The following is a 21,833-nucleotide window of genomic DNA, read 5'->3' as shown; positions in this document are numbered from 1 at the left end:
AAAACCTATGGATGGTTTAACCATTAAAGAGACATCTGCATCAGTTCCTGGCCGCATCAGTGAAGCAATCAAGGTGACATTTTTTTGGAGATAGTTTGTTGACTTTGAGGCTGCGTCTAATTTGACTTAAAATAGAATGTCTGTTTTACAGCTGGGAGTGAGACAGTCCCAAACTGACATCATCCACGCAGTCTGTCGTAAACAGGGACAGATCATGGATTCATTTTGAGGTTACTGCTGTGTTATTAATAATGATCACACTCCAGCTTTTCTTTAGATCTCTCTGACTCAGGCCAGTCTGGACAAATCCATTCAGATGAGTGTGAAACAAAGACGTAAGCTAAGGTGTGCCGTGATGCAGAGGGAAGGGAGGTTGCTCAGACTTGATTCAGTTGATTTGACGATGAGACAGAAATGGATCAAACTGTGCTGTTTTGTAATAAAGATGAACACATCAGGACAGAGAAGTATCATACTGTGTCTTTCTTATGTGCAATACTTGGCTGACGTGTGACCCCGTGTCTGTGCCCGTAATGCAGCCATCACTAACACTCCTTTGAATGTGTCAGCACATGCAGATCAAGGGTAGGGAGAGCACATAAATAAACGTACCAACACGTTGTTTTAACCTCCTGAAGCCAAGGTTTGACTGAGCAGCAAGGCAGAGGGTTTGAAAGAACACAATCTGGATGGTAGAAGAGGTGATGTTGAAAAGTAAAAACAAAAGGACGTTAGAAAGTCTGCTTACTGAATCATGGTTAACTAAGTGATGTTTAGGACCTGTACACTGGCCTCTCTGTGTTGTGGGAAATTATTCAAATGGAGCCAAAGGATTCAAAAGATTCTTAACAAATGCCTCACATGACAATACCCCCTGCACATGTTGCTATGGGAACAGGAGGGGCATGTGATATGCATGCATGTGTTGTTAAAAGGCTCCAGTCTTAAGAAATGCCCCCTCTTCCACCACACACTACCACACACACTCACACACACATACCTAAGGGTATGGAGAAATTCCAGTAACATTTCAAGACTGAGGAGACAAAGTGTCTTTCATTAATGATGCCAATAAATCCTGTCAGTGGTCTGTATGACTGAGCCCCTTCAAAACACGCCAAGATTTTACTGTAACCAGACCAACTCAGGAAATAAACTCTCTATATGTGCCCTCAGAGAGGCTGAAACACTTCTTAGAAGACGCCTCAGTGAGGAAGACTCTCTGTGTCAAGTAAGGACTTGAACAAGCAAATATAAAAGAAGCAAGGCTGCACCAGGGGGGGGGCAGGGGTTGCATTGATGACTTTGATTTCCATTGTTGGAAGCGTGCTGCGTGTTGCAAAAGTTTGCAGCTTTCTTTGCATTTAAGTGCTGCACAGTTCTTTTGTTTGTCCTTAAAACTGTGACTGTGGATGTGCATTTTCTTTTTGAGTCTTGAAAGAGTCAAGCATGAAGGATTCAATGTTGCCGCTCTGTTGTGCTGCTTTTAAAGATTTATAAAAAAGTCACTGTTATGGGCTCTGTCCCTCCCTTGTGTGTTGTTACCCTGCCCGTCCTTTTCTGTGTGTGTTAAGGCATGGCTCTCAATCACATTCCTGCTGTCAGTCAACCTGCACACCTGAGATCCATCTCACCAAGCACCTGCAGAATAAGTAACCCAGCTCCACAACCAGTACCCATCATAGTGTTCAGTTCTGCTGTGCTGTGCAAAACTTGATTCTAGGTTTGTGTGTCTTTCGTGCCTTCCTTTCTTGTGGGATCCCAGCTCATACTTGATTTTCAGCATTTTTACCTCACCTGCCCTGTTCCAAGTTCATCCTGCTCCACCATAACCTCGACCCAACACCTCTACTCTGCTACTTCTGTTTCTGGGTCCTACACAGCAAATTGTGGGGAGTTAATATTTTGGTGTTGTGGCATTTTAAGAAAGTGCAGAGTTAATTTTACACTGATGTAGTCAAATTCATGAAAGTGTATCTTCAGTGTAAAAAGAGCTAGAGTCAAATTTGAGTGCTAACACAAAGTGTCAACAAATTAAATCTGTAAGTGTTAATGGTATAACTTTTACTCCATACTTTTCACTCTCAACTCTGAACCTGGATGTGACACTGTTAGTGTTATTCATCCTGCCCCCTCCCCCAATTACCGTTGAATCGCTTTGAATGTGCACCGTCAGAAGCCAACAGACAAGATTTACCGTTGTCAGGTAAGAAAATACTTTCTGTAAAGGTTATTTTTTGATACAGATATTATTTCTTTAACAGTGCATGGTCTTTTACGTTCAATTATTACCACTGTTACACTGTTAGCTACTGTTGTGCTGTAATACACAAACTAGCCAACCTAACCAAATATCTAGTACCTTATTCATTCATTTCATCTCGCCTAAACTTTATTTGATAGTAAATGCCATACCAATGAGACATGTTTGAGAGACAATGCCACAAGAAACTGTTGATTAAGTTATTAAGTATGTCGAGTTTAATGTTAGGCTAACTAAAGCAATGTGTCTTGTTGGACTGTTTTAATTCATTAGCAGCCCAAATGCTATGCAAACACTGGTGGCAGTGTGATATCCTTGGATTGTAAGACTTGCATTTATGTGAGTCAGTGAGCATTTTAAGTATGCTACACTAATACTGCCTTTCTTTTGCTTGACTTCTCTGACAACATGTTGACACCGCGGTTAACAAAACACAGCAAGTCAATCTTAACTAAAATTCTAAGCTATTTTACAGGCTGTAACTAAACTTTTAAGCTAAATGGCAACTGAAGTAAGTAATTCTTCTTTCTGTCTAAAATACTCTCATTTGTGTTCAAGGCTAGGATAGTGATTTGTTGGCTCTCCTGTTGCTGTTGCATCTCCTGCCCCCTACACCAAGAGGCCACAAAAAACAACAAAGATTAGCTCAGCAGAGGCAGCTAATCATCTTGTGAGATTTCTTAAGGTATGTACTATTAGCTTTTCATACCACCAAAATCATACGTTTTGTTACAGGTCGATATTGGACATTATTCTTTTTTATTATATTATATTATATTATATTATATTATATTATATTATATTATATTATTAATTTGATCTTGTATGTTATATTCATTATGTTTCTGTAAATCTGTTTCAAACTGCAGCGAGGAGCCAGCCTCACTACATTCCTGGACAAAGTTGATGCAAGACAGCCCTTCCTTCTCTGCATTGGTGAGCAAATGAAGAAGATCCAAAAGTTTTTTCATCATTGTGGACCAGAAAGTGATCCTGTGCAATGCTCAGGCATCAGTTGCTGCTTTTGATGTGCTATTCAAAGCTCACTTTGTCTTCAGCCTCTCTTATGATTAAGCTCTCTCCAGTTTTAAATGCCTATGTGATGCATATGTTTTAAAATAAATGTGTTCTTACTAAACATGTTATCTTTATTTAACAATATAATCCAAGTGATTTTAGTAATTTTAGTCCAGCAATGTTTACACCTTACAGTGTTGATATGGGGTAGCTCTTAACTAGGGGTTAACACTTTAATAGTTAAAAAAAAATCCTCTGAGAGTGTTAATCTCTAACACTATATTGAAGTGTTGAGCCAAAGTAACACTGGTTAGTGTTACGAAGTGTTAAATTTTAACTCCCAAAAGAGTCAACAATTACACTTAATAAGTGTTAATATAACAACACTCCAAAAAGAGTTACATTAACACTCTGTGGTGTGGACCCTTATAGACACTTTGGAAGAGTTAATATTAACTCTGACTGTTAATTTGAGTATGCTGATTTTGCTGTGAGAACTTCACAGATATTACGTGCGTGAGTAAAGTAAATAAGTGAGGAAGGGTAAATAATTTATATATATTTGTGTGTGTGTGTGTGTGTGTGTGTGTGTGTGTGTGTGCGTGTGTGTGTGTGTGTGTGTGTGCGTGTGTGTGTGTGTGTGTGTGTGTGTTTTAGTGCACTCACATACTTAATGCTATCCCTGCTTGGTCAGTTCCTCAATTGGGCAACCACAGTAAAAAGTGTGGACATATTCTTTCTCTTAAGTGGTAATAAACTACCCAAAAACACGGCAAAGTTGCAACAAAAAATAAACAATTTTGGCCAAACTTGACAATGTAAATGTGAAAAAGAGATTCAGAGATTTAAGTTTTCTTTATGCCAAAATAATGCCACATTGTTGTGAGTACCATAAATAAAACAAAATCCCAAATCTCAGGTTTCTATCACCTCCATGCTGCATGCAACTGAGTCTGTAACCTGAATATTCTGCAGAACACTTCACCTTTTTGATGCAGAATTCAAACTGTGTGAGAAATGACAAAAAATGCACAAAAGGTCACAGTCAAGGAAAGAAAGCACGAGCCATGTTCTTTCGTTTCTTCCTCTTGAAAAAGAAAAACCGCACGACATCCCACACAGCACGTTTTTTACGTCGATTACTCAGCCTGTCGCGAGCCCGCAAACAATCCCCGTCCTCCGGGTCCACGGAGGAGGCGGGCTCTTGTATTGCAACAAGTGTTTGGGGTGCCCTGCAGGCACATATCCCTCTGTGGAAACTTTCGGAACGCCCTTTGGATCTTTGGAGAGGAGAGAGTCAACGCTGCTACCGACTTTCACACATCGAGCGTCTGTGAAGGTGCGCAGCAGGAGATATTACAGAAACTTTGATTTGAGAATCCACCGACAACAGCACCCAGCATGGATAATGGATCAATCCCAGCTCCTGACCCGGGCTGCCTGGGTCAACCTCCTCTCGCTATCGACATCATCCTCAGTGAGTTGAATATTATTCAGTGTTATCCTCCTGACAGAAAGAGTCTGGTGGCCTTCCTGTGATTACTCTTAATTTGTCCACATGAGTCTCTTTGACCCAAATCTGGGAGCAGCAGTGAGGCTGTAGGCTGGTGGTCTTCCCTGTGTAGCATCTCGTAGTCCCCTTGGGCTTAAACACCAGATCTCACTCCTGCTTTCTCTCTCTGCAGCCTCACAGTAAAGACATAAATATAAGAATTAGACAAGATAAGCATCCTTATAAAACTCAGCATTACTGTCATTAATTCAGGCAGAACTCAGTGTTCAGAGACTGATATGAAAATAATGATCATGCTAATCCATTAATCCTCCTCTCTTGGCTGCTGGTGTTATTGTAAATGTTGGATTATCCGTTTCACTTCTTAAAAGGCTCCTTAGAGGTTTTCCTGCCTGACATCTTCTACAGTATACAAAGAAAATCCACCAAGAGAGAGACAAGTATACCTGTATGGCTTTAATCCTGGGTGTAAACAAGCTCAGTGAAAACTAAGATTCCATATAACATTATGTTTTATCAAACCTTTTTAAAATGTGTTTTAAAAATCCTGCTTTTTTAATTTGACTGAACTAGAAAAATGTGACTGTGTGTAATCTACAAGGCACATTACCTTCAATATTACAATAGAAGCCTGATGAGTACGTCTGACAGGGCTGCACAGTTGGACTCTTCATGCAGATAAAATATGAGTAGTTCAAATTAATGTTGCCTTAACTTGCTTTCTTGTAACATCCAAATTCTGTCTGCTTGAGCTCCTTGTTTGTTGTCTTTTTTTTTATAGTAAACTGTTAAAGCTGCACTTAATTAAAGGCAGGATTTATTATTGTTTCAGTACTCTGATCAACCTGCTCATCCCAGTTTCTGTCACACTCAAACTCTTCTCTGGGCGATGTCTTTGTCATAAGTGTTGATTAGATATTTTGACATGAGTTTAGAGGATATGTTTCACGGTGTGTCAGGAGTAAGTGAGTAATAATGCTCAATAATGGAGTCTCATCGGGACTTTTGTTTCTGGGAGGAAAGTGTCTGATCAAAGGACATGCCTCACACTTTACCATAAATAGTTGGTTGTTATCAGTGGTGGACAGTAACAAAGTTAATTTACTTATGTTCCTTTTTTGAGTATCTGTACTTTACTTGAGTATTATTTTATGGGGGAACTTATTACTTTTACTCCATTTGAAAGACAAATATCATACTTTAGACTCCACTACATTTCTTTCAGTGCTCTAGTTACTCTCTACTTTATCTTTGAAGTCAACTGATGAGTTTTATTTTCTGAAATCAGATCCCAAAGACCGTAAACTGTTGGTGTCCTTGTGTTTGGTTTGTCTCAGTGGTGTAGCCGTACCTGGGTTGAGCGTAGATCAAATGTTCTTCAGATCAGTGCGTTCATTTAGTCGTGGTGATGATGGCTATGACTGAGAAGGATAATGATTCTCTACCTGAGCACCACGACCATATTTTAAACCCACGTTTGAGGATTTTAAATAAAGAATGATTGTTTGTATTGTTGTAAATCAATGATCTGTTAACCACACAAACTTCATCACAGCCTCCAAAACATCAGCATCTAACCTGAGAAAGCCTGTGGAGGGTTGTAGCTAACACACTGCTTTGATTCCAGATGAACATTGTGAACTTGTCTGTGCTTGTAGTAACTTAGTTTATATTTCATAGTAGACTTTTTAGATATGAAATCATGTTTTCTAGATAAACAGAATGGAGCAGAATGTTCAACCTTGCATTCATGACTGCACCCGTGCTTTGTGAAAATACATTTAGAGATATTTCAAAAGGTACTTTGAATACTTAAGTATTTTTAAAAGCAGGTACTCCAGGACTTTAACTCAAGTCATAATCTGACTGAACAACTTTCACTTGTATCTGAGTAAAGTTTGACCAGGAGGATCTATACTTTGACTTAAGTAATGAAGACCTATACTTTGTCCAACACTGGTTGTTATATTATTTTTGATGTCAGTATGATCTGTTAATACGTGAGCACTGTTTGATTTTCCCTGCTTTGTTTGTATTTCATATTTTTGTTTCCTGTAGTCAGACTTCTTACAGTATAGAGCGATTGCTCTCTTGCAAAATGATGCTTTTAAACAACCTTTCCCAACACTGTATAACAACGATATATAATTACTTTATACTTTATTTCAGGCCATTTGGTCCATATCAACATAAAAATGTGTAAAAAATAGAAATAAACAATAACAAATACAATACAGGTTCAGCAAGAAACAAAGATCACATAACTACAGTTGACACCTTCATCTGGATTAAATTATAAGAAGACATATGTTCCAGTGGTTCAAAAAACACTTAATGTCACTTAATGTGGGCTGAGTGAGGTACCTTATAATGTAATTTTCTGAATCAACGAAGCAACACATACATTTATACATCACATTTCTTAACACAGCATGAAATGTAGGGACATTATTAGAAACAATGAACTTGTCCATCTTGGTCCCTTGAGAAAGATTCTATAACTTGTGTAACTGCACCACAACTGAGCAGTATACTAACAAGCTCTGTTTTAACATTGAAGCGGCTAAGATTGAAAAGTGCCGCTGAGACTAAATGGGCTTGTGTTTGTGACGCGTCTTTCAAAAAATCCAAATCAAAGTCGTTGAAACGTTTTTCTATTTATTGACAAAAGACTCAAAATGATTAAATACCAAAAATGATCTAAATAAACGATGACGATGGCGGTCAACAAAAAATATTCTAACCCACTCACACTCTTTTTATGTCTCCAGCCACCCAACTCAACAGGTACACTACCAGTTAAAAGTTTGGACTCACCTTCTCATTCGTTCTACAGTGTTTTAAATAATTAAAATAAATACTAACCCTTGAATGAGAAGGTGTCTCCAAAATTTTGGCTGGTAGTGTAGATAAAAGGTCATCCACACCCATGAACCCTAAACAGGAAATGAAGGCAACCATAAAAGGAAATAATCATGATTAACAAACAAGACAAGAAAATGAACGTTATGGCTCCTAAAAACCTTATCTGTGCACATTGGACATTAACATGCCAGCATATTAGCCTGTGCATACAGTTTATAGCACTGTCGCTGCAGATCATCATCATCACTCAAGTCATTTCTGATAATGTGCCCCAAATAATTTACTTTGTCCACTACACAAAGCACTTGATCAGAGATAAACACACACATTGAGTGTGTTAGCATTTATGTTGGTGCGTAGATTAAAATTCTGCAGGTAATCTCAGGTTTCTTTTAAAGTTATAACTTAAATGTCACTATACAAAATAAACACACTCAATAAACACAGGAAAAATAAAAAGGTGGTCAATGTGTTGTTAAGGAGAAATGATACTCTACAAAGTAGTTCTGCATTTTCGAGGCTCTATGTCTGGATCAGTTTATAGAATATTTCCATTCTGCACTTTATAAAGCTGATGATGCTCTACACGTGTGTTACTGCAAACACTGTAAGATGATAAGCTGTGGAGTAGTACGGTTAGAGCAGACAGACTGAAATAGTTTCATCAGATGAGGTCAATATTGTATAACATCCTTATTCTAAATTAGAAACAGATCCCACAGGAGGACCACTTTCACGTAAGAATGCTAAAAATAGAAACGTTTGTTTGTGTGGTCATGTGTTTTTTAATGTACTGACTATCACCGCTAATGACCCTGAATACCAGGAAGCAGATGAATCAGATTGTCAGGATACTCACCACTGAAGGAGACATATTGAAACCGTTTTCTCAACCTTTCCTCTCGCTTTTTGTTTCTTTTCGTTCTTTGTCTGGAACATCTGTGTGAGTGGTTCAATTGTGAACACATGTGTCTTAAACATTATTACTGGAAATGTCCCGCCGCCAGCTACTCTCCCTCACTGTGCATAAACCCACTAACATGCTTTGACTTTGTATGTTTGCTTTTAGTATAATTAGTGAAACAAAAAACACTGTTTCATGTAGTACATCATATCCTTGACTTAGTCTTTGACTTGAATAATAACTTAAAGGATCCTTACTTTCTCCTGTTTGTCAACATGTGAGCTGGGAACCGTCTGCATTTGATTTCCAGAGCTACAGACTGTATACAGCTGTTTCCTTTAGTTACAGCTTCAATATTCTGTTTCCAATGGAGACACATTTGCCCCACAAGACTACTTCTTGAAAGTCCCGTGACCCCATACTCTACTTTTTGTACTGCCAAGAAATTAGAACAGATAATGATTATCCCCAAAGGATGAAACTCACTGACTCATGTACATGATGAAACAAGGATTGTGAAAAAGGCAACAAGTTTTCAATTATTTTTCTTTTTTAAACAAAGTTTATTTATGATTTTCCAATACAATAGTAATTCACAATGATGACACATACTGATTCATAGAAATCCCCCCAAACCCCACACATGGTTAACATTTCGAGGGAATACAATTTAATATCAAATGACTAATAATATGAAGTGCAGTAGAAATAAAGTAAAATAAGTTTTAAAGGGTTAAAGCAGTTCACTCTATTATCTAGGGCAAAAACAAGCATTGGAACAAGAGACTGTATAAATAATTGACATAGTATCCGTGGCGTCACCCATCTGTTTCTGAAGCGCTGTTTTGAAGCTGAAGTCAACCTAACTTCAGTTGAGCTACTGTGAGGTAAAGAGGTGGGCTTTGAGCCTTCTAGCCAACAGCTACAGTGTTCCCGCCTGTCAATCAAGTCAGCTGTGCCTCTCATAATGGAAAACTCGTAATCTTAATATTTTCGAAACTGCCGCTTTATGAAAAGAATCATACAGTGTGTGCTGATCGAGAAATGTGCTATCCAGACTACACTTTTTTTTTTAACCAGGCTGTAAACATGTTTATTTCTGCTGTAAAGATCGGCCCTTTGATGGGTGTGTATGTGGTTTCCGGTGCTTCCAGAGCCAGCCTCAAGCGAACACTCGAAGAACTGCAGTTTATAACACTTCCGCATTGGCATCGATTCTCGCGGCTGGAGGTTGCCTCTTGATTGAAACACACAAAAGAGGAGAGCAGTGGCATGAACCCAAAGGCATCTGAAGGGTCTTTTCAGTTGTTTGTTTCAGATGCCTCTTATTACTTACTGTAAGCGCTGTTTAACAATGATAAGTTGTTTGTATTACTTTAAGGATATAAATTGTAAGAATACAGTGAGAAAACATATTGTTTAGTTTTGGACAGTGTATTGTAAATTTGCTGGTTTATTTCCTGTATTTGTTACCTGTTAGTTTTATGGTCTTCTGGTCGTCATGTGACTCAGAGACAGGAAGTGAGGTATTGTGTGTAAAATAAGTGTTCCATGTGCAAGGAGGTTACCGAGCCGACTCAACGTGTAAAACATTTTCATGTCGTCACTTAAGAATGGTCATATAAATAAGTGTAGATCTATGGCAGTAAGAAAGAAGACAACCGATAGCCATTACACTTACATTGACATGAAAGGTTACTCGTCACCAAACTATCAGAGCCTGAAACATCAACATGACTCAGAAAGGGCTGCCTTATCAGTAGAAACTTGTTAGCCGATCCCCTTATAGTCTACCTTACCATTGTGTAAATGTTGGAGGGTTACAGTCTTTCCATCTGATCAAAATTTTCCTCTGCGTCCAAGTTTGGCAAAAGATAAAAACCTTTGTGTGTAGTTGTTCAAGATTAGATTTTGTGTCACCACCAAGTGGCAACATCCGATCTCAAAATATGAAGCCAATGTGAAAGTTCAGCATTTCTAATATGGCTCCCGCCGACGTATGGCTTCAAAACAGCGCTTCAGGAACAGATGGGTGACGTCACAGATACTATGTCCATTGTACAGTCTATGGTCACCACACTGAATAGCTCTAAGAACGTAGACAGTTCTAAAACTCTACCTGTAGTTTTGGAAAGCATATCAAATATTACCAGACATAAATTAGATAACCCAGGACATTCCCAAAACATGGGAATGAAATTGGCTTGAAATTGTTTGCAGCGATCACACATATAGTTTATATTGAGACAGTTTAACTTTGGCTTTGGTCCAGTGTGTGATTGTTCAATTCTATCAACACTGATGAATAGCAAAATTAATGACAACACCATTACCAATCCTTTCTTACTGTCATATAATCTCAGTAAAGCACAGGAGGAGTAGCCATATTGGAAAAGTCTGACAAAGAGTCGAGGCCTTAGCGTTTCCTCCTGATCACCTGTCAGTCAGAGCAGCCTATCTATCTATACAGCCATCCATCCATCCATCCATCCATCCATCCATCCATCCATCCATCCATCCATGTCACCAGTCTATCACCAGTCCATCACAGGGCTAACATATAGAGACAAACAACCATTCACGCACACACTCACACTTACGGGCAGTTTAGAGTGACTGATCAACCTCACAAGCATGTTCTTGGACTGTAGGAGGCAGCTGAGAATATGCAAACATCCTGCCTTGATGGGAATTTGAACCAGTAACCCTCTTTCCTTAAGGCTGATTTATACTTCTGTGTCGATGTGTCCGTGTCGCGCAGCAATTTTCCGCCAAAACGCTTAAGGGCAGTGTGGTCTCTCTGATAGCCGGTCGCCTGCTTCCAGCCCTGATACGATCTCTGTTTACTTTTCCACAGTGATTCAGAGCGTGTTATGTTAATCTACAGCTGATATATGTTGCTTTTTATCATACAGACATGATTACATGAAGAATAGAGAGAAGGAGATGAAATACACGGCCGATGGGTGGGGATCCTGGAAGTACAATGCCGCTGAGCAAACCAATCAGAGGTCTTGCGGTCCACGTTGATTCTACGGGTAGTCACATTTTGAAGGAGGTGCACGTCAGCTTCGTGCGTAGGCCTCTGCGTGGGTACGGGAGGCAACAAGTTTTCAATTATTTTTCTTTTTTATATAAGGTTATTTTATGAATTTTTCCAATACTACCATAGTAATTCACAATGATGGCCCTCGATTCGACACAGAAGTATAAATCAGGCTTTAGACAACACCGTGCAGCTCAGTTGCTCCCCTAGGTATGCCCAATTATGAGAGAGTCTTATCCTTTATAGAATCAAATGGATGAGTTATATAAAAATACTTACTTTGTTGTGAACAAGGACAAGAGGTTTTAACACTTCTTGCATCAGGTTGTTGAAATGTTTAGTTCTGCTGTTAATTGCTCATTTTAATTCAGGCTCTTGGCTATGGAGCCTCATGTTGACAGGATACATGCTATTTTCTTTTTCTTTTTTTTAAACTTATATTTCTTGGGCTTTTACACCTTTACTTATAGAGGAGAGGACAGTGGATAGAGCAGGAAACTGGGTGAGAGAGTAGGGGGGAATTACATGCAGGAAAGAGGCCACAGGCTGGAATCGAAAACGGCAAACTGTTATGTGGGCACGCACCTTACCTAATAGCATGTTGGTATTGTAAATGTGAGTATTTTAGAACACGTCTCATAGAGTTGCTAGCATTACAGTAGACGTCTATCCTTATAAGGACTTGTTCTACAAGATGGCTTGTTGGTTCCTGACAGCACACTGTTTTCAAGCATGCCAACATGCTAAACACAAATGTTTAAAATGGTAAACAATAAACACTTCCACTAACCATTAGTGTGCTGTCATGGCTAACTTGTGTGTAAAGGCACTTTAATGCCAACAATAACTCTCAGAGAGCTGCTAACCTTTAGAAACTGTAATTCTTGTGAGGATATCTTTTTAATCTTTGTCTTTAGGCTCCTTGGCTCTCTTTGGCTGTACTTATTTCAAACTGAATAAACATTTCAAGGCTGAAATGCTCGTCAACATGACTACACATCACCAACAAAGTCAGAATGATCAATCAAACTTTATTAGTCTGACCGGGGCAACTCATTTGAAGCAGCTTCCCAGTGAAAACATAAACACATACATGTGTAGACAAAAAATACAATGTAGGCCTACTACTACTAACTTTCAGTTTGTGTCAGAGTTGAAAAGCTAACTTCCCTTTCTCCCTCCAGAGTTAGACATCTTCGGCATCATCCTGTACTCCGTGCTCACCTTCATGGCGGTGATATCCATGCTGGTTTACATAGAGGAGTGTGTCTACATCTATAAGAAAGTCCCCAACAATAAGAAGAGTGTGATCATCTGGGTGAACGGGGCAGCACCGGTGAGAAAGACTCATTGCACTGATAGTGTTGTGGTTTCACAGTCTCCCCCCTCACAGTACACTAACCTCTTCCTCCTTTTGGTTTCAGGTGATTGGCAGCATGTCGTGTATGGGGATGTGGATTCCCAGAGCAACCATGTTTACTGATATGTTCTCCGCCTGGTGGGTCTCTCTCTGTCTGCTCCTCTTTTCCTCACATTTCTCACAGTGCTGTGTGTTTTATTAAGCACAGAGCCCCACAGTAAAACATCAGATGGGAAACATGAACTTCACACCCGACCACGGGTTCTGAAGAGATTAGTGACACTGTGTTGTAATGTGTGGGGAACAGATGGTTGTACTATTCTTCAGTTCTCTAGTAATCCTTCATCTGAAACTCCCCTCCATGTATTAATAAGTCCTCTTATCTCTCTGTAGCTACTTCTCCATTGTGGTGTTCAAGTTCCTGATCCTGATGGTGGAGGAGGTGGGTGGTGACGAGGCCTTCCTCAGGCGAGCAGGGAAACATAAGCTCAGGATCAGCACAGGGCCGTGCTGCTGCTGCTGCCCATGTCTACCATATGTTGCCATCACAAAGTAAGCACACACGTCTTGTTTTTCACCTGCTCGTGTTATCACTACTCTAGATTTCTCACATCACCCTGGGAGATAGCGACTTCTGGAGAGCATTACGTGGAAACACATGTTCAGTCTGATAATCGCAGCAACTGTCTGCATGAGGATTTAGAAACTGGATCCCATTATCATTGGCGAGGGAGAGAGCTTTTTTATCAGATTATAACTTTTAACAAATGTTGTATCAGCCTCAGAGCCAGTGGTGCAGGATGTTGGTACAGAAACATGAGCTCTATCTTGTTTTGCTACTGTGAGCTACATGAGACTATAATAACTATCTTACCACAAGTGTAAGAGCTGTCCTTCACTGAGACAAAGTTCCACATTTAATGAAATGTGCATTTTCCAGAGGAGGAACACCTCTCTCATATCTGTCCTTTGAAATATGAGGCTCCAGCCAGCAACATATTACGTTAGCACAAAACTTAGAATAGGGGAAACAGCTCAAAAATAACACACACTTGCTTTTTTGGGGCATTTTCTCCTTTATTGATTGGACAGCTGAAGAGAGAGACAGGAAATGTGGGGAGTAGAGAGCAGGGGAGGACATGCTGCAAATGTTTGAGGTCGGGAGTCAAACCAGCGACCGCTGCGATGAGGGGAAAATGTTTGTTCCATAAAGACACAGGAAATCTAAGAATTTGTGCTCAGATTTAAGATTTTATGCTAAGCAAACTTGCAGGAGTTACCTATTCCTGTGTAGATGTGAAAGTCTTGATAATCTTCTCTTAGGACTCATAATAAAGGTGTATTTCTGGGCATGGACTTGGCCCAATGGTAAAGTTGCAAGCCAATGTTGTGGGCAGCCCGGGTTCATATCCAGCCTGCGGCCTCCTTCCTGCATGTCATTTCCCCCACTCTCTCCCAGTTTCCTACACTATCCACTGTCCTCTCCTCTATGAAATAAAGGTGTAAAAGCCCCAAATATATAACTTTAAATAAATAAATAAATAAAAGGCGTATTTCCTTTAACTGTCTTACTGAAGATCCTTACCTGTGTGTTTTCATGACCTTTGTAAGATACTGGATCATGAATATCCACATCAACCAAATCTCTGAACCCATCAGCTAATGTCTGATGATTGTAAAGCCTTTATGAGTTAGGCTTTACTTTTCAGGTATTCCTTATAATAATGATAATAATAATAATAATAATAATAATAATAATAATAATAATAATGATAATAATAATAATAATAATAATAATAATAATAATAATAATAATAATAATAATACTTTATTTATATAGCACTTTTCAGTACAGGTGTCAAAGTGCTTTACAGTGGGCAATAAAAATAAGAAGAAGTGCAAAGCAAAATGAAGCGATAAAAAAATAAAATGAAATAAAAATTAAACCCTTTCAAACTTATAAAACAGACCCTTAAAATCAGAGCTAAAATTAAATTAAATCACACAATAAAAGCTTTCCTGTAAAATGTGTCTTGAGTAATGACATAAAACAAGGGACTGATTCTGCAGGTCTGATCTCTTCTGGCAGGCTGTTCCAGAGTGAACGAGCCCTGACTGAAAACCCTGTCACCTTTAGTATTCAGTCGGGTCCTTGGAACAGCTAGCAGAGCACTGCCAGAGGATCTCAGACTGTGTCCTGGTTTGTAGGGGGATAAAAGCTCAGAGATATAGAGAGGGGTAAGTCCATGTTGTACTTTAAAAGTCAATAAAAGAATCTTAAAATCAATGCTAAAATCAACAGGCAGCCAGCGTAGATGAGCTCAATGTGGGCACATCTTTTAGTTCCTGTTAAAAGACGAGCTGCTGCGTTTTGAATTATTTGAAGACGGTGGATTGATTTTTGACTAAGACATGTGTACAGAGAATTACAGTAATCGAGACGGGAGGATATAAAAGCATGAATACGTTTCTGAAGATCTTTAGGCTGACATTAAGGACTTGACTTTAGATATATTTCTGAGCTGATAAAAACAAGACTGGACAACTTTTTCACCTGGGGCTCAAAACACAAATTCCGATCAAAAATTACACCAAGATTTTTGGCTGAGGGTTTAATGGCTAGCATTATTATTACATGCTGTGTAAATTAACAGCTTGAGAGGCGTGAGTGTGTTCAGATTAAAAGCGCCCCTCCAGATGTGCCTGCAAAATAAACGCTGTAATTTCTTGGTTTGTTATATCCCCTGGAGGACTGCGTGTTCATCTGTTAATGGTGAGTCTCAGTTTCACTGTAAATACTTAGTAACACAGAGGCTTCACTCAGGCCTACTTTAGTGAAAAAGAAACAGACTTTCTGTCCTACCTGCAAGTTTGCCAAATAAAAGCCTCGGCCATTAGTGATGCATCTCAGGAAGAAAGGAAAGCTCAGAGCTGGCCTTAGGGACTCAGAGTTGAGCAGATTTTTCCCTCAAGTGTAAATGTTTGTAGCAGAGCAGATTGTTAGCTGCACATGTATGCAGACTTTTGTTTACAGAGATAAATAAACCCTAGTCAGATTACCACTGACGGGAACAGGGATGTTATTACGGCAGAATGTGTTCCACCTGCTTTTGCTGTCCATATGGGCTGTTTCTCCTGCGTGCATGTGCACATGGCAATGCTGATGCCCAATTGGTCAATACTACCTATGCATTAAATTACATCAAATGGAAGCCAGAACACTTCCCAGGCTAAAGGCCAGACCCTGAATCTGGCAACAACATAGATGGTGACTGCAAAGTGAGCAGTCAATGCAAACACAGAATGAAACAAGATTTCCTTCTACAGAGTAATCCCTGCTGTACTGAAACATCCTGCTCTGAACCTGAAGCATGGATCCTCCAAGCTTCTGATACAGCTACAGTCACATATCTATTGAGAGGCTACGTGAGGAGGTCTTTGGCCTCTTTGGGGATTGAGTAACCTTACAGATTATCTGTACTTACAACATAGAGACTACTATTTTGTTTGCTGCATGTAGGTTGAACACACTGCTGGCCATTGAACTCTCTCAGATGATGGGGTATGTGCATATATCATGTTTTAGACTACAGTCCCAACCCTTGACCGTCTAACTTCAGACTGGCTGCGCTTTCATCTCCAGGTCATAGTATTTGATCATTCTATCCAGTAGTAATAAGTCCACAGTCAGATTTCTCCTGAACCTAGTTGCTGTGTGTCTGTAGCAGCAGGTACACTCTGCTGAGACTGAAAGCAAGTCTCAACACAATGATCTGCATGATGGCATTCATCAATGACTAACAGATGTGCATGCGTCTTACGCTATGCACCGCTGAAAGTGCTTCCACCAAGATTAAATACACAGAAACTCCTTTTATGTTGAGCCCTACCGCTGCACAGTGATGATGATGATGATGATGATGACGATGAGGGTGATAGCCAAGATAAGACCGGGCTCAGCCTTTTGTTCTCTTAAGCTGTAGCCAGTTTCCCGTCAACAACTTTCAGTGCTTTCCTTTGGAAACACTTCAGTTTATAAGAAAAATGATGCATCTCGTGGGAGCTATCAATGTTGTTGTTGGACAGGTAGGAGTGTTCAGTTACAGACTCGCCTGAATTGTTCAAAACATCCTGCGGAAATAATTTAGGAACGTTAATTCAGGGAAGTCCACAGAAATCCACACCGGACTCTTAATTGTTCTCCAAATGAACATAAACCTGAAACCGTGTTCTCTTATCAACTCTTAATGTTAATCACCTTCCTCTGTTCCAACCAGGCGCTCTCTATTCCTGCTCAAACTTGGCTCCTTCCAGTTTGCTCTCCTGAAGCCGGTCTTCACCATCCTCTCTATTGTCCTCTGGACCAACGGAACCTTTAACCTTGCTGATGTGAGTTAGTAACACGGAAATACTTTCCTACATCTCCCTGTGTTGTTGTTTCTGTTGTTTTCTGTTTCTGTGCCAGGGATTTTCCAGCTTCTTGCTCTTTAATGAGTCATTTTCTGATGATGGCTTTTATTTGATGTTATATTAAAACTAACATACTCTGTAGAACAGGTTGCAATGGATCACTACAGATAATTTTTGAACATCTTTAATAGCTACTCAGTTATTCCCTCCCTAATGACACTCCTCTTTTTCTCTCTGACACTTAACATTATTGCAGCTTAATGAATCATTAGTTAATTAATCAATTAATAAATACCATTTTTTGGGGGGGTGCGCTTGGCCTAGCGGTGTAAGCACACGCCCCAAAAACATAGGCTATAGCCCTCGTCGCAGAGGTCTTAAGTTGATCCCAGCCATGACCATTTACTGCATGTCCTCCCCAACTCGCTACTCCCCAAATGTTTCTGTCTCTCTTCAGTTGTCCTATCAAATAAAGGAAAAATGTCCAGAAATATAACTAATAAATAAATAAATAAATAACTGTTTTTTTTCTTTTAAACTTAGAGTAACTTTACATTTTGATTTTTATGCAAAAAGAAAATCTGAATTTTCAAAGTAAAATTAGAACTTTTCATGGGTATATGGTGGAAATTTTTGGAAAATTTTTGTTAATTCGCTGGATTTTCAAACAGCAATTTTAAGTGTAAATTTCTGGGCATTTTCTCAATTTTTTAGGAGTAAAATTATGGGAAAATTTCAGAGATGGTTCTGGGACTTGACAGTGAACATTTTTAAGAAATTTCAATGGAAACTTTCGAAAACTCTCACCATTTTTAAATAGATTATTATTTTTTTTTAATTCTCTGTAATTTTATGTGTACATTTTTCAAATGTTTATTGAAATTTGGGAGAGTTGCAAATTTCAACAGAAAATTTCAAAAATTTTCAACAGAAAAATAGTAACATTTGGTCAATTTGTAGGACGTTTGGGGAAAGGTTTAGAAATTTGGGGAGTTTTCAGAATATTTAATATGGAAGTTTAATAGATATTTTAGGGAACTTTCATTAAAACGTTGGAAACTGAAAGGAACTTATCGGGAATTTTCAATGGAAATAGAATGAATGTAGTAATCAGTGACTTCCAAAGGCTTCTTTTCTCCCTAAGGAACAAAGACTCGGAAAAAAGCCTCAACTTGTCCCTTCTTTGTCTCTAGATCCAGTTTCTGCCATGACAGCCCTCAGTTGATCTTTCTTTCTTTCTCAATAATTTATTAAACCAGGTAAAAGACTCATTGAGAGTTAAAACCTCTTTTTCAAGAGTGACCTGGCCAAGACGGCAGCACAAAATAGGTTACAACACACAACAAGCACACAAAACAACACAAATAAAATACGGCCACAGTTTCACATGGTTACATGAATATAGTGCAATCACAAGATCCAATTGAGCTTGTTTCTCTGGCTTTTATGATTGACTTGAATTTCCCCCAGAGTTACAAGATGTGTCAGTCTCAAGTCCTTCTGCACATCATTCCAAGTAAATGGGGCTGACACATGAAGAGTGTTTACTTTTAACAGGAACTCAAAGCTGTGTGATTACTTCTTCCTAGGTAGCGACAATATATCCTGTGATGTCATGCATGAAATAATAATGACTCATTGGGTGTGTGCTACTTCAGGGTGGGCTTTTTTTTGTATACATATTGTACAAAAATATAGTTTAGCAGTAGAATTATTATACTTAATATTAAGTGGAAAAGAGAAGAACAAAGTAAAACAGAGGCTAACCTTTGAATTTTACATCATTAAGTGAGCTGAGACAATGTCAGGAAGATGCTTACATAGATAGGACAAAAATAAAAGACAATCAATGCACTCTAAAGAAAAACGGTGTGTGTTTGTGTGTGATTGTGTTTCAGTTGACCATTACTGGGTCTGCCATATGGATTAACCCCTTCGTGGGTATCTTGACGATCATAGCCTTGTGGCCTGTAGCGATCATGTTCATGCACCTGAGGATTACCCTGCGCTCACTCAAGATCATCCCCAAGTACGCCTTGTACCAGGTAAGAAACAAGAGACGCTTTAAACACACATGTTGGACATTTAAAATCACAAACAGCTGTTCACACACATGGATAATAACTACAGACACTAAAATCTGTTTGTCTTGCCATTGGTAAATATTGATTTCTTATAGCAGAGTCAAGTTATAGGGCTGTCGTACTTTATTTTTACAAGATTTTCCAGTTTTTTTCTTCGTCTGGTTATACAGTGTACGTCTCTGTGTGTGTTTTTCAGCTTGTTCTAGTCCTGAGCCAGCTACAAACGGCAATCATCAACATATTGGCCTTAAATGGAACCATAGCCTGTGCTCCGCCCTTCTCTGCCCCAGCCAGAGGATACAGTGAGTCAATGACCAAGCATACATCCGATCTGTTCATCCATGTGATTACCTGTTCCACGAACAATGAGTTTATTCATTGAAACAATGCTTCTCCTCCAGCTGATCTTTGTTTCCACTTGTCTCCGCAGTGATGAGTCAGCAGCTTTTGATCCTGGAGATGTTCATCATCACGCTGGCAACGCGTCTCCTGTACCGCCGACAGTATGATCCTCTGCCTGAAGAAGAGGAGCACGACGACAATGAAAACTCTAAGATGGCTCCTCTGCCATGAGCTGTGTGTTAGGAGTATATGCGTGTGTGCCTGTGTGCGTGTGTGCCTGTTTGTGTGTGTGTGTGTGTGTGTGTGTGAGTTCGCAAGTGTCATTTTTATTCCCTGCATGTATTTGATTATGAGATTATATATAAATGAATAAATATGAATTATATGTAAATGCATGTATTGTTTGTTTATCAGAGGTCACATATTTTCATGTACAGTATATATAAACACAAATAAACAAACAATAAGCTTACCTGACAATGTTTTATTACACAGGTCAATAATTTCCTACACCTTGTGAGTTAGTTTTACTAATAAAATAAGAAACAGGTAAACTATTTTATTCTATTCTTTTTTGAGACTTGAGTCTACTGCTCCGTTGATTATTTCTAAAGGACTTTCCCTCAACCAGCTGCTCCATATGAACATTATTTTATAATAACACTTATAATAAATCAATTTTCATGTATGTTGAAACTGCTTCAGAATTATTTTTATTAATCAATACCTTCTTTCAAGACTCAAGAATCAAGAAAGCTTTATTGCCAAGTGAGCTTTCACACACAAGGAATTTGACTTGGTGATTGGAACATTGATACTTGAGAACAAGACCGTAAGAACAATAAATATAGAAACCTAAAATTGAATCAAAAAATTCTAAATAGTAATAAAAATACTATCGGTATAAAGAAAAGTATAGAAGTACTTTTAAAGACATTAATAAGTTAACCCTGTAACGCCAAGTGTATCATTCGATACATCCATTTTTGAGACCTCTACATCATCAGTGTGATATATTTTTCAGAAAAAACCTGACGTATACAATCAGATACATGCAGTGCACGGATAATCCACCAGGTGTGAGTAATTCATGCACCAGAAGGTCGTCACCTGACACATCCAAAATGGCAGCTGTGGATCAGAGACCCACTGGGGATTTTTCATGGAGATTTTTACCAAAGTTCGGATGAACTGAACTTTCAGATTGTTCCTGAAACTTCAAGAGGAATAGTTACTGGACTGATGTAAAGCAAAACTAATTAATATTTCATTACTTAATTTATAATCAAACTGTGTTGAAAATGTGTGTATCATAATAGATACAGCAGGTGTTTATTTGTAGATCTGTCAATCATGATTTAATTAAATTTCATACTTTATGCATTCCATAAAGCAACATACAGTCTTTGTATTATTTAAGAACATGTTTACATGACATAATTAGATATATTTAGAGTAGAATTTGAGGTATTCATAACGTATATTGTATTTTTATAATATATATATAAATATTTCTATTTTATTTATTTATTTATTTTTGTCAGAAGGTCCAACAAACACTCCATTTTCAAAGAATTTGATTTTTCTGACAATTATTTGACAGTTCAGGCTTTACAGGGTTAAATTAGCCTTAGCCAGAATGCACATTTTAGTAGATGAGTATATAATAAATTATGTTAAGGCTTAAATTACAATATTGCACATGGTTATTGAGATATTGCTCCGGAAATCGAAGTATTCAACATTTATGTGATATATCACAGGAGTCTTTAGGGATTTACAGTTTGATTGTTCAAGAGGGATACAGCCTGAGGGAAGATACTGATCCGGTTCCGGGACGTTCTGGCGCCTTCCTTGGAGTTACTAAAAGACTCAGTGAAATGATATGATAACTTATAGCTGCTGTTGGTAGGAATGATGTAAAAAATGTTACTTCTTTTCTGCGTGGTTGGAGAAAAGGTCATAATGCCCATTGGTACTCATCTGTTAGTGGAGTAATTTGAGACTATTTCTGAGAATTTGTGGGTTT

General features: G+C 38.6%; 1 protein-coding gene and 1 long non-coding RNA gene across 2 annotated transcripts; both read left to right on the top strand.

Moving 5' to 3' along the window:
- The first annotated feature begins 2,144 nt into the window (after nucleotides 1-2,144).
- On the top strand, nucleotides 2,145-3,354 carry LOC117829420. Its single transcript, XR_004634623.1, has 3 exons — nucleotides 2,145-2,206; nucleotides 2,822-2,948; nucleotides 3,133-3,354. It is a non-coding gene; the product is annotated as an uncharacterized LOC117829420 (long non-coding RNA).
- A 1,070-nt stretch (nucleotides 3,355-4,424) lies between these two features.
- Nucleotides 4,425-20,195, top strand: slc51a (solute carrier family 51 subunit alpha). The gene is made up of 8 exons (XM_034706489.1): nucleotides 4,425-4,757; nucleotides 12,793-12,944; nucleotides 13,033-13,106; nucleotides 13,362-13,520; nucleotides 17,246-17,357; nucleotides 19,277-19,423; nucleotides 19,659-19,764; nucleotides 19,893-20,195. The coding sequence occupies exons 1-8, from the start codon at nucleotides 4,682-4,684 to the stop codon at nucleotides 20,033-20,035; spliced, it is 969 nt and encodes a 322-aa protein (XP_034562380.1). The 5' UTR covers nucleotides 4,425-4,681; the 3' UTR covers nucleotides 20,036-20,195.
- Nucleotides 20,196-21,833: the final 1,638 nt, after the last annotated feature.

The sequence above is a fragment of the Notolabrus celidotus genome, chromosome 17, assembly GCF_009762535.1.
Source record: "Notolabrus celidotus isolate fNotCel1 chromosome 17, fNotCel1.pri, whole genome shotgun sequence".
NCBI lineage: Eukaryota > Metazoa > Chordata > Actinopteri > Labriformes > Labridae > Notolabrus > Notolabrus celidotus.
Note: the sequence above shows the minus strand (reverse complement) of the source record. Positions and strands in the feature narration are given on the sequence as shown.